This window comes from Esox lucius, chromosome 21, assembly GCF_011004845.1.
Source record: "Esox lucius isolate fEsoLuc1 chromosome 21, fEsoLuc1.pri, whole genome shotgun sequence".
NCBI lineage: Eukaryota > Metazoa > Chordata > Actinopteri > Esociformes > Esocidae > Esox > Esox lucius.
The window spans coordinates 28,749,127-28,764,789 of record NC_047589.1 but is presented as its reverse complement, the minus strand read 5'-3'; the positions used below and the strand labels follow the sequence as shown (position 1 = coordinate 28,764,789).

General features: G+C 43.4%; 1 protein-coding gene across 1 annotated transcript in view; it reads right to left on the bottom strand.

Annotated features, from left to right (window-relative positions):
- Window positions 1–15,396, bottom strand: part of prex2 (phosphatidylinositol-3,4,5-trisphosphate-dependent Rac exchange factor 2) — a 135,114-nt gene extending 119,718 nt beyond the window's left edge. The window contains exon 1 of the mRNA XM_034289308.1: window positions 14,815–15,396. Coding sequence (XP_034145199.1) covers window positions 14,815–14,973 — 159 coding nt within the window. The 5' untranslated portion in view covers window positions 14,974–15,396. The remainder of the gene's footprint in view (window positions 1–14,814) is intronic.
- Window positions 15,397–15,663: the final 267 nt, after the last annotated feature.

The window sequence follows — 15,663 nt, the reverse complement described above, 5'->3', positions numbered from 1 at the left end:
AATGGGTAGAGCTGGCAACACCGGAACCCCAACCGACTGCCCATTTGACCTCCCCACCCCTAACAGAAGCCCACCACACTGGGCTCACCGGACGGCCCCCAAAAATGGTTGTGATCATCTAGGGAGTGCCAGGCAGTCTGGGGGTCAGAGTAGAAGACCAGTAACCAGGAGGACGCTAGATCAAATTCCCAAGCCAAACAAGCTGATCAGTCTGCCTTTGAGCAAGTTAACCCAAGTTCCTGTGGATAAGAACAGCCGCTAAAGGACATAAAGAACTTAAATTAATTCTAAATAATATAACAATCTGGTTTGACCTTCTCCAAATCCAACCCCACCCCTAAACCTAACTCCACCCCTTACCATAACCCCGCCTTTACAATGCATCTTACACCCCCTTCCATCACCGCCTGGGTGTGGCGCTATCAGTGCTAACCCTAACCCCGCCACTAAACATAACCCCGCCCCTAACCCTGCCTCTGCCCCTAACCCCGCCCCTGACCCTAACCCCGCCCCTAACCCTGCTATCAGCAGGAGGATGCTAACCTCCTCATTTTTCAGCTGGCAAGGCCTCCATTGAGGTTGTCTGACCCGAGTCCAGATCAGTGTTCTGATGAAATAAAAGTTGGGCTATAATGGCCTAAATGTGGGTTAAGGAAAAAGGGATTCGGGACATTCCTGGTTATCTAACTCTGAAATATGGCCAGGCCAGTCGTGACTAGTTTACAAACCCCTCCCCCCCACCCCCATTGGGATACATGTGGGGAGGAGGGGAGGGCTAGAGAGAGAAAGAAAGGGAGAGAAAAAGTGAATGTAGAGAGACGGGGGACAGAGAGACGGTAAGAGAGCAGGAGAGAAAGAGACAGAAGGTAGGAAAGAATGAGAGAGAGCAAGAGAGAGGAGAGTGGAGGGCATCTGTTCGACTGCAGACAAGGCCCCTGTGTTGGTCTGCCTCCACTACACTTCAACAGCCAAGTCCTTAATTAAAGAAATTAAGGGGAAACAGAATTTCCCATGTCTGTCTGTCTGTTTGACTGACTAGCTGTCTGTCTGTTTGACTGACTGGCAGTCTGTCTGTTTGACTGACTAGCTGTCTGTCTGTTTGAATGACTAGTTGTCTTTCTCTGCTGTGTGGCTGTTCTGCAGTCAGTTAGCTGTTTAAGGATTCCGTCAGTCCAATTAGAATGAGATCGAGGACATGATGGAGACTGTGACTGGGGTCATCAGAGGGAATTGACCCTGTTAAGAATGTCTGAGAACAATCACCAGATCCCCACACTGAATCTGACACTTCAAAACGGATCAGCTGAAAGGAAGAAGGAAAATTCTACTTACGGAGAAAAGTAAGAGGAAAAAGAAAACCAAAGACAAAGAGCAAAAAAACAGCGCTGGAAGATGATCCACCATTTTGTAAGGCTGAAGACAAAACTGGAGAAAATGTCAAAGCATGTAACAAAACAACAAAAACGAAAGAAATATATATATGTGTATTGGTAGACCATTTAAAAATATGTTTAAACATTTTTGTACTGCTTTGTAGTCAAAGACAAGTTACAATGACACGAATATACTAACAAAAGAACAGTTGGGAGTCAACTAAAGCCACGTGAAAAACAGAAGTAAATAAAGGGCGTGGACTGCTCCTTTAAGTGTTGGATCAGCGGCTCATTTATAAACGTCACCTCCCTCCGAATGACTCCTCGCTATGCCTGCTGTTCAGAGGGACCAACAACTTCAACCCAGGTGATACGAGCAGCTCTACCAACCGGGCCATACAGGAAGGACGTGCTGAACCCGGCCACTAATGACCCCATTACGGGGGATGTAAGCGAGGAGTCGTTGACCAGGGACACAGGTCCGGGGGGATTTGCATGCCGGGGTGGGGCTTCAACACAACGGGGGGGAGGGGGGGGGGGGGGTTGATGCATGTGTGTGGGAGAAAAGGGAGGCCCAGACATAATTTAACATTTCCTTCATTTAGCAGATGCTCTTATCCAGAGTACATTACAGTAGCGAGTTCATAAATATGAAATCTGTTTTGTATTAATCACCGGCGATTATCTAACTCACAACAAGTGTTTCGAGGGCATCATGGGAATTCAGACAAAAGTACAAAGGTAACTTGCAGTGCCATTTGGAAAGAAGTTAGGTTATTTAGTGAATTACCAGATTTGAATTGATAAGGGATCTGGCTAACAGCCTGCTCACCACTCCATTTCCCACCCAGACAAGAGAATAATTCCCTGCAATCATTCATCTTTTAGCTCAACCAATAGAGACACATTTAATATAGGTCTCTTATACACACACACACACACAGGTCCACACACACAGACAGTTCAACAAGAATACAGACACCAGCCTTGCACACAGAAAAAAAACACACCAACACACACTGGAAAGAAATCAACAATGGGTGCTGATTACAACGCGCCTGAACCAAAGCAGAGGTAGAAAAGTGTCAGGCGCTGCATGATAAAGCGGCCTCTCTGTGTCTCGGTGGAGATTAGAATGCAGAATGAGGTCCTGGACGTTGGACAAGAAGAACGATCAGCACCAACCCCACCGACCAGTGATCACCCACATTCTGCTGATATCAGGCATCACGGTCATGTCACTATCTGTAAATTAATGCCATAAACCTATCGATTTACTAATGTTATTAACACATCATTATATTAATGACATAAACCTATTGATTAACTAATGTTATTAACACATCATTATATTAATGACATAAACCTATCGATTACCTAATGTTATAAACACATCATTATATTAATGACATAAACCTATCGATTTACTAATGTTATAAACACATCATTATATTAATGACATAAACCTATGGATTACCTAATGTTATAAACACATCATTATATTAATGACAAAAACCGATTGATTTACTAATGTTATAAACACATCATTATATTAATGACATAAACCTATGGATTACCTAATGTTATAAACACATCATTATATTAATGACATAAACATATTGATTTACTAATGTTATAAACACATCATTATATTAATGACATAAACCTATCAATTTACTAATGTTATAAACACATCATTATATTAATGACATAAACCTATTGATTACCTAATGTTATAAACACATCATTATATTAATGACAAAAACCTATTGATTTACTAATGTTATAAACACATCATTAAATCAATGACATAAACCTATGGATTACCTAATGTTATAAACACATCATTATATTAATGACATAAACCTATTGATTTACTAATGTTATAAACACATCATTATATTAATGACATAAACCTATCGATTTACTAATGTTATAAACACATCATTATATTAATGACATAAACCTATCGATTTACTAATGTTATAAACACATCATTATACTAATGACATAAATCTATCGATTTATTAATGTTATAAACACATCATTATACTAATGACATAAACCTATCGATTTACTAATGTTATAAACACATCATTATACTAATGACATACATCTATTGATTTACTAATGTTATAAACACATCATAATACTAATGAAATAAATCTATCGAATCACTAATGTTATAGAAATATTGTAATATTCATGTTAATATTCATGTTCCAAACATACTGATTTATTAATGTTATGAACTCATCGTGCTACTGATGTTATAAAATTATTGTTCAATTTAAGTTCTGGACTCATTGTTACCCAAAGGAATGAAATACTCAGACAGCAGACGCCACAGAATGACAGCCGTATACATGATAATGGACCTGACAGAAGACAATATAAAATCAATACAGCAGTACATACACATGTTTCGACAATAACCCAAGACAAGTCAAAAACAGGACAACATGACAGAACGACAGTGAACAGGCTCATCACATGAAGCACATACAGGTGTCCGTAGATGTCTTTGTGACTGTCTATAAGTGGCAATCAAAATGTTTTGGTCTAATGATATACAGTTAGGTCCGGAAATATTAGGAAATATTTGGACACATTTTTTATAATTTTGGCTCTGTACGCTAACACAATGGATTGGAAATGAAACAACAGAGATGCAACTGAAGTGCAGACTTTCTGCTTTAATTCAAGGGGTTGAACAAAAATATTGTATGAAACATGTAGGAATTGCAACCACTTTCATAAACAGTCCCCTTATTTCAGGGGCTCAAATGTAATTGGACAATTTAACACAATCATAAATATAATGTTCATTTTTAATACTTTGTCAAGAATGCTTTCCAGGAAATGACTGCTTGAAGTCTGGAACACATGGACATCACCTACTTTGTGATGCTTTGCCAGGCCTTTACTGCAGATATCTTCAGTTGTTGTTTGTTCGAGGGTCTTTCTGCTTTCAGTTTTGTCTTCAGCAAGTGAAATGCATGCTTGATCGGGTTGAGATCAGGTGATTGACTCTGCAATTGCAGAAAATTCCAATTCTTTGACTTAAAAAACCCCTGGGTTGCTTTCGCAGTATGTTTTGTATCATTTTCCATTTGTAAACTAAAGCGCCGTCCAATCAACTTTGCTAAATTTGGTTGAATCTAAGAAGACAATATATCCCTATACATTTCAGAATTCATCCGGCTGCTTCTGTCACAACATCAGTAAACACTAGTGACCCAGTGCCATTGGAAGCCATGCATGCCCATACCATCACACTGCCTCCACTGTGTTTTACAGATGATGTGATACGCTTCGGATCATGAGCCGTTCCAAGTCTTCAGTGGGCAAACATACAAAATCATCAGGGGATCAAATACTTCTTTCCCTCACTGTAACTCTCGGATGGATTGTATTTTGCAGCCTAAGGATGGCCTGTTTCACTTGCACTGAGAGCTCCTTGGACTGCATGTTGTGGGTTCACAGTAACAGCTTCCAAATGTGAATGCCACACCTGGAATCAACTCCAGATCTTTTACCTCACAGGTGTCAAACCGGTTCCACAAAGGGCCAAGTGTCTGCAGGTTTTTGGTTTTTCCTATAAATTGGTTCCTAGTTCATACCTACACAACCAGGTGAGGGTAGAATCTAACCAATCAGTGACCTAATTAACCAATCAAGTACAAGGTGAGAGCAAAAACCTGCAGACACTCGGCCCTCCGTGGAACCGGTTTGACACCTCTGTTTTACCTGCTTCACGGATGAATAAATCATGAAGGAATAGCCCACACCTGTCCATGAAACAGCTTTTGAGTCCAATTACTTTGGGTCCCTTGAAAAAGAGCTGTCATTCCTAAACCCTTCCTCCAATTTGGATGTGAACACACTCACATTAAAGCCAAGAGACAGCACGGTAAGCCCATATTCATTATTTAACCGTAACTTGAATATATTTTGGTAAACAGCCAAAATAAGAAAATGTGTCAGTGACCAATTATTTCCAGAACTAACTGTATATCTCAAATTGTCTTATTTTTCTCTTAAAAGTTTTAAAAAGGTGTCATACACAAGTGAAATATATTTTGGATTGAATAAATATGCAATGCCACTTACTGTAGGTGTGCAAAACACACACACACACACACAAACTAGCGTTACACCAATCCAGCTGATAATAATGCATTGTTATTAGATTTTATCACTAATGCTAAACCAAGTAGTTGCGGAGAAGTACAACACATTTGCAATTGTATTGGTGACTCTATCCCATAGCCTATATCAACTTTACAGTTGGGGCACATCTTCCTTTGCAAAATGCTTGTGGTTTGTTAACCGACACTTGGTGTCAATCGTAGGTTTTTAAACCGTCTGTCCGCTGTACAGACAATAATTATATTTTTAGCTGTATAGAGTCACTAAATCTGTTATCTATAGTTATTTGTCAGTTACCTGGAGTTTGTGGACCATGCCGTTTCAAGGCACCGGTTCTCCTACTGACTACTGACCGTGACAGACTCTTATAGCCTGTATTTCACACCAACTGTCTTATGACAGTTATGCATGGGACAGTGGCTTGTTCAACATTTGACCTGTTAATGCCAAACAACCTCTATACTAGAGAGTAAACCTTGGTACTTGTTCTGGAGATAATTTCATCTTTTTGAGTCTTTCATTTTCATCCATTACGAGACCGACCACCGCATTAGGTTTCTTCATGGGTAACGCAGATGTTAAAGGCTGTTCAGGATTGTGATTGTTGGACATTTGGCACATTGCACAAAATAAACAATATGAATTAATCAAGGGAACTCAGTTAATCGGCCAGCCCCAGTTTATTCCAAATGCAATGCGTTCTACTGAAATGAAGAGCGAACCAAATGTGTGAACAAAGACAAACACACACAGCCACACACACAAACACTTGTACACAAGCAAACACGTATACACACACACAGACAAACACTTGTCCACAGGAAACACACACATTCACATAAACAGGTTTTGAGTAACAAAACACTTTGAGATAAGACGTTCTGGAGCAGAAGTTAACAGCATGAGAGAAATTGAGCTTTTGTGTGTCTGTGGTCTGTGTGTTTACTCAAATTGCTATCACAGTGAGGACTGGTATGAGCTTTAGATTATTTAGGTGTGGATATTGGCAGTTGTTTTTAGGTTTAGAGTAAGGTAAGTTTAGCCATATAAGCTAAGTTACTGAGGTTCTCTAACATCAAAATCATATTTGAGTTTATACTGGCACAAGTCCATCTAATATTCCTTGATCTGGATATTTCTAAAATTAGTTATAAAACATAAAAGAAAAAAAAATGAAATTGAATATTGAAGACATATTAGGGAAAAACAATGTGTATGTGTGTGTGTGTATGTGTGAACTAGTGTGTGTGTGTTTGTGTAACAGTGTGTATGGGTATGTGTGTGTGTGTGTGTGTGTGTGTGTGTGTGTGTGTGTGTGTGTGTGTGTGGGTGTGTGTGTGTGTGTGTGTGCGTGTGTGTGCGTGTGCGTGTGCGTGTGTCCAGTCTGGGATGATTAGAGAGATAGGGATTTTAATGATGCTTTACACAGTGCGTAGCGAGGGAAAAATACAATTATCCTTGTAAACAAAGGCAAGGTCCTAAATTACACCCTGCTTCCTTCATCAAGGGCCCCCGGTCAACAGTAGCGCACTGTGAAGGGAACAGGGTGCCATTTGGGACGACGACAAAGACCCTGGAATAATGGATGGAACATATGCAGCTGGCGTCGCCTGTGGGACGGAGGGGCGGAGAAAAGAGAGGGAGACGTGGGAGAGAGGTAAAAACAGAGAGAGAGCTACTGGTTTGCCCCGGGAGGATTCTGGGTAATAGGGTTTATGGGTAACAGGGGGAGGGGTGAGAGAAGAGAGAGTCATAAAAGTATTTTCATTTGAGATAAATTCCAGGTACAACATGCCGATACGTTTGGGGATGGGACCATGTGCAACATTCCCACACAGACTATCCCTGAGCATGGAACAGTGCTATGTAGGGTGGCACCATATAGGGAATAACTGACATACAGGATGTCTTCAGAAAGAGCTTTGGCTATCAACCTGACAGTATGTATCCTTCATTCTTCCACAGCCCCATCCTCTACAATTAAAATGTATGAAACTCATGAACATTTTTATATTTCAGAACAGGTTGCTAGGTAATAATATGTAACAGTAATAGTATAGCAATAGCAAAAGTAGTCAAATAGAATGTGCAGTTGGGAATAACTTCCCAACTGCAAGATGCAGTCTGTGGCCAAAGCACTGCAATCTGGTCCACTTGTTCAGGGCGGCAGCCTTCACCATGTCCGTGGCATTGTCTGTTGTAATACAGACTAGACAACTCTCATCTAGGCCCCAATCAGCTAAAGCTTCTCTCATCCCTGATGCGATGTTCTGACTTGTATGATCCTCTGGGAAAATGCAGTTTGCAAACAGCAACTTTTCAGGTGGAAGTCCTCATTAATTAATTGTACGGTCAGATTTATATAAGTCCGTTGTTGCTGTATAATATTCCACTTGTGACAGCTCATTTTCAACTGGTGCCTTGCATTTCTCATACAGCTGTGGGATGGCAACTTGAGAAATATAGTTGCATGATGGTATTACATACCGCTTGTCAAGCGACCAGATAATAAACCCTCTTTGGTAACCGTGTTAATTGGTACCTGGTCTTTGGCGACGTGAAATGTTATTGAATCCGTGATTTCTCTCTGCTGTTTGGAACCTTTCTCGTATGGTGTAATACTGGCAAATGCATCCAAAATAGATTTTTGCTTTGGAGGGCATTGAGTTGCTTTGCACTCGTCATATGAAGATTTGTGGTGCTGCCTAAAATTATCAAACAAATTGGTCGTGTTTTGGCAACAATTGCTAGGCACTCTCCACAAAGTACCTGTTTTTGGTCAGCATCATAGACGAAATATTTCCATGTAATTGACGATGCATTTTTCATTTCGGTCTTTTTTGCCTGTTCCTCAGTCATCATTTCATCACGCGCAAGCAGAGCCTACATGTAAAAAAAAAAGTGGCCAATGAGCACAGTTACGAAGCCTTCGTAAATCTGTTACAATCTGTTACACTCTGGAACAGTAACGGTACAAAATCCAACGTTACCTGCTCCTACTCCCTAATACGGAAAACAGATGGAGGCCATCCAATGGGAGGCCATCCAATGGGAGGCCATCCAATGGGAGGCCATCCAATGGGAGGCCATCCAATGGGAGGCCATCCAATGGGAGGCCATCCAATGGGAGGCCATCTCAACCTGCCAGCCCCAACTGGGTTCGAGTTCGAGGAGTCTAGACATCAACAAAGATGGTTATATGCCTGGACTGCTCACTCTCCTTCCATACCTATACCAGACACTTTCACACTGAAGTAACATCCAGTGTGTTTCTTGTTTCGCGACAAGCCACCCTCCACCCACAGTGTCAAGTAAACCCTTCCAAAAGCAAGCACCCTGCATGTGTGCAGACCTCCCACTGAAAAGCTACTCAACAAATTAGATGTCATTTACCACACTGCCATCTGCTCTGTAACCAGCAATCTCTTCAACACTCTGTGACCTTTACACTCTGAACCCCTTCAACACCCACCACTGTGACCTTTACACTCTGGTTAACTGGCCCTGTCGTGTTAGCTGATACCAAATTATTCACAGGTTGGTTTTTGGCACATCCACACTCGGCTCAATCCTCAACATCAGCTACTTCAGTAGTAAACGTCACTCAGTTACAACAGCCCCCCCCCCCCCCCACTGATCACCCTAATCCACAACAGCAGAGAAACAATTTCCCCTAATAATTACATGGTAGTTATTTTCACTCCAACATTTCCTTAGTGTAAACATCATCCTGAGCAAATGTGAAATTGGTTTCTTAAAAAAAAATCATATAAAAGAACACGACATTCTGCGCACCCTAACTAACAATCAAACAAACCAAACCCAAAGCATGGACTTCACACACTCTCAGGACCACAACTATAAATTCTACCTAGGAAGTGTTGCCCTTGGCCTCAACATCAACACCAATGGTTACCTAAAAAAAGGCTGCGAATAATCTATGACCCAAGGCCAGAAGGACCTCCTGTCTCATAAAACACAATAATGGACCTGCTAATCTGGACCAGGCGTGAAACCCTCCAATCACTTAAACCTTCCAGGACAAAGCCCTCATCAACACAGAGATCAACCTGGAATTGCCTGCTAAGCCAACTGGTTTTGGGGTCCTGTTCACAAAGTCACACAGACAACACAGAGCCCTAAGAGAGCAACACGTTATGACCCAAACAAATAATGACAAAAAAACACACTGAGATGAAGCCATAACAAAAAGCAAGCAAATAATGTTTGCTTGTCCTGAAGAGAACCGGAGTCCCGATGTGTTCTATTGCATGTAATTCTATAATGAGAGTCTTATGGCCTAATATGGGCTGAAAGAGACATATAAGTGCTTACAGGTAACATCAACAGAACTCCTCTATTCGTTCACTGCACTCACTCCCTACATAGCGTTTGTTCGTTTGTGTTCTGATTTAGTCAGGAGAAATTGACCATCAACAATGAAATAATAACAAACAAACAAGCTGTTGTTTCCAGGACAACGGAGGGTCTGACAGGATACTCCTGGTTCAGGTAGAACTAAGGGGGAAGGGGAGCAGAACGAAAGGTCATGACCCGGGGGTCAACGAAAGGCTGTCCAGAGGGTACTGCCCCTCTTCCAAAACAAATACACACTCCCATCATGCTTACTGCTAGCCATGTGTCCTATGCAAAAATATACTCAAAAAAAACAGACAGAGGGAGAGAGAGGGAGAGAGAGGGAGACAGAGGGAGAGAGAGGGAGACAGAGGGAGAGAGAGGGAGACAGAGGGAGACAGAGGGAGAGAGAGATCTGGGACTGTGTTTTTCTCATCAGTGCTGATTTCCCGACTCAGTTTAACCATTCTGATTTAAGAGCTGTAATTAATATCAAACTCCTGCAGGTTTGCCAGTTTTATGATGTTTCCCTTCAGGGATGTGTTCTCTGAGGAGACAGCGAACACACATATCTAAAATAAGAAGTTGATGGATAGATGGAGGACTGGCGAGCCTGCACTAAAAAAGACTCCCTCTCTAAACCCACTGACTCACAACCAGTTTAGCGTTAAATGTTATTCGTTTTGGTAGAGTAGTATTATCTGTGTTTCTTTTTTAAACATTTCATTAAGGTGGTCACTTGACGGCTCTTTGCGGTTCCACCTGCTGCTACAGCGAGACGGGAGAGCAACTGGGTTGGAGAGGAGGTTTGCAGAGGAAGCCTCGCGAAAACTAATGACACACTGAGGTGTGCTTCTCGGTGTCAGCCAACCGAACTGAAAAGCCAATTCCCTGAGTAGCGCAAAGCTGTTCACCAACACACAACCGCCACAGACGTTACCGATTATACTGACGGTGAAACGCCAAAAAAAAAAACCCCAATTATCAGATATGACGCGAAACCTTGGCGACAATTGTCTTCACAGAGAAAGATCTCACGCGAGGTGCGTGTCGTGTCGCGGTTTGGACGTAGCATTACCACTGTTGCCATGGTTCCAGAAGTAACCCTTGAAAGGCCTCCATTCTCTCCAGCTCCCTCACCACACTCTCTCATTCTAGTGCTTATCATGCAACTGACTGGTTTTCAATGTGCCCCCGTCTCACTGACAAAACGGTCCACAATGGGCCCCAGTCACAGCCGGGTATCTGGGCTAGAAACACACACAGCTCACAGAAACGGCCGCCACAGGAGAGGAGAGACACAAGGGGTGCAGTTAAGACGGGGGAGCGTTTACGCCCGCTTCGTCTTTTCATCAGTTCTCCGCGTTCGCCTCAACTGGACATGTTTGAGAGCCCCTGTCATTTGTTATGGCCAGTAGTTGTCCAGAATAAACACGGGCTGCTGGAGCGTCCCAAACGGCGTCCTTTATCCTCCGAGGGCCATGGTCTAACGTGGTGCACAGCATAGATGGTGGGGGAACATTGGGGAAAGAGCTTGTCAAAGCACCGAATTCAGTTAACAGACCAATGAAAGGGTTACATTTCCCATAAAATGGGAAAAGTCCACACAACATATCACAAATATACTAAGCTCACTTAGCTTCTTCAGATTCAGAACGGAAAGATAATATCCCAGAACGTTTTCCCGAGCCAGACATTACAAGTAGTCCCATGCACCCAGTTATCCAAAGGTCCCCTGAGACTCGGCCCAGTCTCAAGTCCAGTCGCCAAGCAGAACTGGACGTGCCGGACCAGATGGAGAGGCCCTCATCTGGCCTGCAGGACCAAGGGAGGCCATCAAATGTCTTCCGTATTGTCCATCCGGTGTGCGATGCCCAAGCTGTAGTTTTTATACGGTCCAGCTACAGCCAGCTTGCATCTGGGTTCAGTCGAAAGGCAGTGTTTTAGTCACAAATTATTCCCTATGCCCTACATAGTGCGCTACATTTGATCGGGTCCCATTGGGCTCTGGTAAAATGTAGTGTACTCCGTAGGTGATAGGGTGCCATTTTGGAGGCGACGGCATGAATCCTTTGGTTTCCTCTGAGCTGAACTGCAGGCTGCTAGGCACCTACTGGACGGATGCTGTTTTCATTGTTCCACCACATTTCCGAAACTCTCAGGAATTCCTGCCGAGCCTGCACCAGGAAATATGGTTTACAGGAGAAGCCGGCGTAAGCCTTCACCTCACTAACCCCCTTCAACACTTCTCCTCCTCATTGCTCCCCTCACCTCCTCTAACTTCATCCTGGCTCACGTCCTCCAACCACTTCATGGCTAACCTCCTCCAACCTCCTGCTCGCTCTCCTCACCTCCTTCAACCTCCTGTTGGCTTGTCTAATCAGAGATCCAGACTCCAGGGGACTCTCATCACACCCTGATCCATGGGACTATGGGATACTGTAGAGCCTCACAGGCTCAATTAGATGATCCCTCAAAGGCCCTGAACTTTGCCCTGGTCTGAGTTTGGATGGTTTGGGTGGATGCTGGATATCAACATAGTCCAGCATGTTGTGAAACTTCTCTCTCTTTCACACACACACACACGCACACAAACACACACACACACAAACACACGCACAGACAAACAAAGACACAACAAACACACAGTGTTCATGTACACAAAGGGCACCGAAAGAGAGATTTCTATATTCCTCTTTCATACTTTCTAAAAGGGGGGAGGGTCGCATTCCCAAAAGCCCAAGCTGGAAAGAGGAAACAGGCCTACCCAGGCACTACCAGACTCCCCTGCTGGACCTTGAGTCCCAAATTTCACCCGATTCCCTATAATAATGCAGTGTCTTGGACCGGGGAGTACACAATGTACTGACTGGTTTATTTTTGAACAAACTCAACCATAGCTTGCATTCATGACTCTGAGTGTTAGAATGGGGAATGTTTCTGTTCAGGAAGATTCTATTCCAGAAAGATTTCTCTGGATCCAACTAGGAGCCAGGCAAACCTCTCCTCTCTCCTCCCTCCATCCCTCCTCTCTCCTCCCTCCTCTCTCCTCCCTCCTCCCTCCTCTCTCCTCCTTCCATCCCTCTCCCCACCCTCTCCTCTCCACCCAATACCAATCAGGCTCCACCGTCTCCCCTTTCATCCATCCCTCTGTCCATCCTGCTTTCCCTCTGTGTCCCCTGACTTCCATCCCTCTCACTCCTACACAACTCAGCGCATTTGGACCTTCAGGGGTTGGACAGTTGGAAAGATGGAGAGGAGAAATGGAGTGTTGTGGCTACACATACAGAGCATGTGGTCTGGTGAATAACATTCTCAATGACACGCAACACGTCCAGAGAAAGGACAACCAAGTGTTGGAGAGGTCATGGGGGGGGGGGGTAGGCGGACGACCCCTGTCCCGAGTCCGACGCATGGTTACCCCCTGGTTACTCCATGGTTACCCCCGGTTGTCGGTTAGAGGGTCAAAGCTAAAGGGTCAAAATGTATTCATTTACATCCCTGCAGACAACTTTACTGTGTTTCATGTTATATATCACAGTGTTCCAGTGGACAACGCTACATAACGTTTACTGTGCTTACCAGTCCAGGCAAAACACATCCAACAAAACGCCACACAAGTAACACTCCACAGACAGTTCATTTCCATACCTAAAATACGCTGACAACTCTCTTCCTAAGTTTGTCTGGAACACACAGGCCTGCATCCGAAACCTTGTGTGCTTTTTTTTTTTTTAAAGCAGAGCCTTTCCTTCCTGTCTTTGAGATTGGTTGTTTTCTTAGTACTGCCATTAAACTGACAGCCGGCCATTCTGAGGGTCCAGCCAAGTCTTGCCTGCTTAACGTTCTGTCCAAGCAATACTTTGGACAGGCAGGAGCGCACACACCCAAACACACGCACACGCACACACACACACACACGGACATACACACGATATGAAGGGGCAGGCAGCATGGCCAGCTAGTTCTACCTGTTTCTCTATTGGCTGGACGTCCATTTTTCTATAAGGTGTTGAGCGCGTGTATGTGCACGAGTGCTTGTGTTGTGCCTGAGTAAGTGAGTGGATGAGTGCGTCTGCTGTTTTGTCAAAGGGTGAAGCTTGAGTCCCAGTCATTATCGTGCATAAGTCCAGACCGCTTTCACGGATCGAATGACAATCACAGTTGAAAAAATCATGGTGTTGAATGGAGGTTTGCTTTGAAGCCACATACATGCAGGGAGATGTACCGTAAATTAAGTTATTCTAAAAGCCCACCAGTCGGGAATAATAGTTTATCCCCCAGGATGATGCTTGCAAAGTCCAAGGGAATGAAACTGGCTACTGTTGTATAGTTTGCTTTGTATAACCAATTAGTAAACGTGGCTTAATGACCAAGCATACCAAATACCAGTGTTCGGCTATACCTGTCATTTTGACTAAGTATGGTATAAATCTATTCTGAGGAGCTGGTGTTGTTGAAAGAATTTTAAAATAGGATTAAACAGTCACACGTGTTTTAGAAAGTCACAGAGAATTCCTTTTGCGTTCTGCTTCCAAATTTTCTCACACTTTATCTGAATAAGTAATCCCCTCGAAGCATACAGTAGTCACAACTCTGCAAAGAGGCAGAAGCAGTTTTCAGCTGGTAAACTCTCAACATCTTATACGCTGGGCTAGATAATTGAACGGCGGTTTTAGTCTGATAGACAAATTATAGTTTGAGTTTCGCCATCAGTGAGATTGACAGGCGGCAATGTACTACTCGGTCTATGAGGTGAACCGCAAGAGTATAATTTTTTATCCTTGGGAGTCGTTCCTATGATCTATGCATGATAATGTTGCTGTTTGTGGATGTGAGGCTTCCTCAATCAATTACATATTGGTGAGATCTGATGCCCTATTGCAATACAACTACCGTAATTCAGTAAATAGTCTACTTTATATGAACTCACCGATAAAAACTCCAAAGTCCCGACATAGTCCCTTTCGGTTTTCAGAAGTTCGTTCAAAACACAAACTCGCAAACGGAGCTGTTTCTCCAAATCTTTCCCGCTTTCGGCTTTCCCGTGTTCTCCTTTGCTTTCATCGCTCATGGTGATAACGCAGTTCATGAAGGCGACCTGTCTTCTGCAGAGTTTCAAAGTTTCAAGTTAACAGTTTGATTTCAGTTGCAAAACGTGTACAGCATGGTTCAAAGTGGTGGAGGTGCGACGTGTTCTATCAATTTACGGAAATATATAACAGGCTGAATCAACTTAAATAAGCTTGGCAACTTCACAGCTATAATGACTCGGAAGTTTACAACCAAATTGCAGAGACCCCCGCTTCAATTCACGCGGCCGCCCGACAGAGAATTCTGCGGAACACAACAGAGGTTTACGTAGACGTCTGGACAACAGTCGCACAACTTTTGGTCCATGTGACTCGGTCTAAAGACCTTCATCCTAGTTCCAGCCCTTCGTTCTCCCTCTTTCCTCCCCCTCTCCCACCCCCCACCACCACGGTCAGGACAGGAAACTAACCCTGGGAACGGCCGCCAGCAGACCCAGGGAACGTCCCAAATGGCACCAAAATTCCGTTCAACAGCCGTATGTGCCCTGGGTTAAAAGGAGTATACTTTATGGGGAGTAGATTGTCATTTGGCACGGACTCCAGCCTGTTTCCTTCAGACCTGCATTGCGGATGGGAAATGTTGATGGCATACTGTATATGGGGTAATTAACATGCAATACCGACTAAGCCTGACGACGTTGGGACTTTTACTGCTTTCACATTTGCGGTACAGTTCTTGTAAATACAAC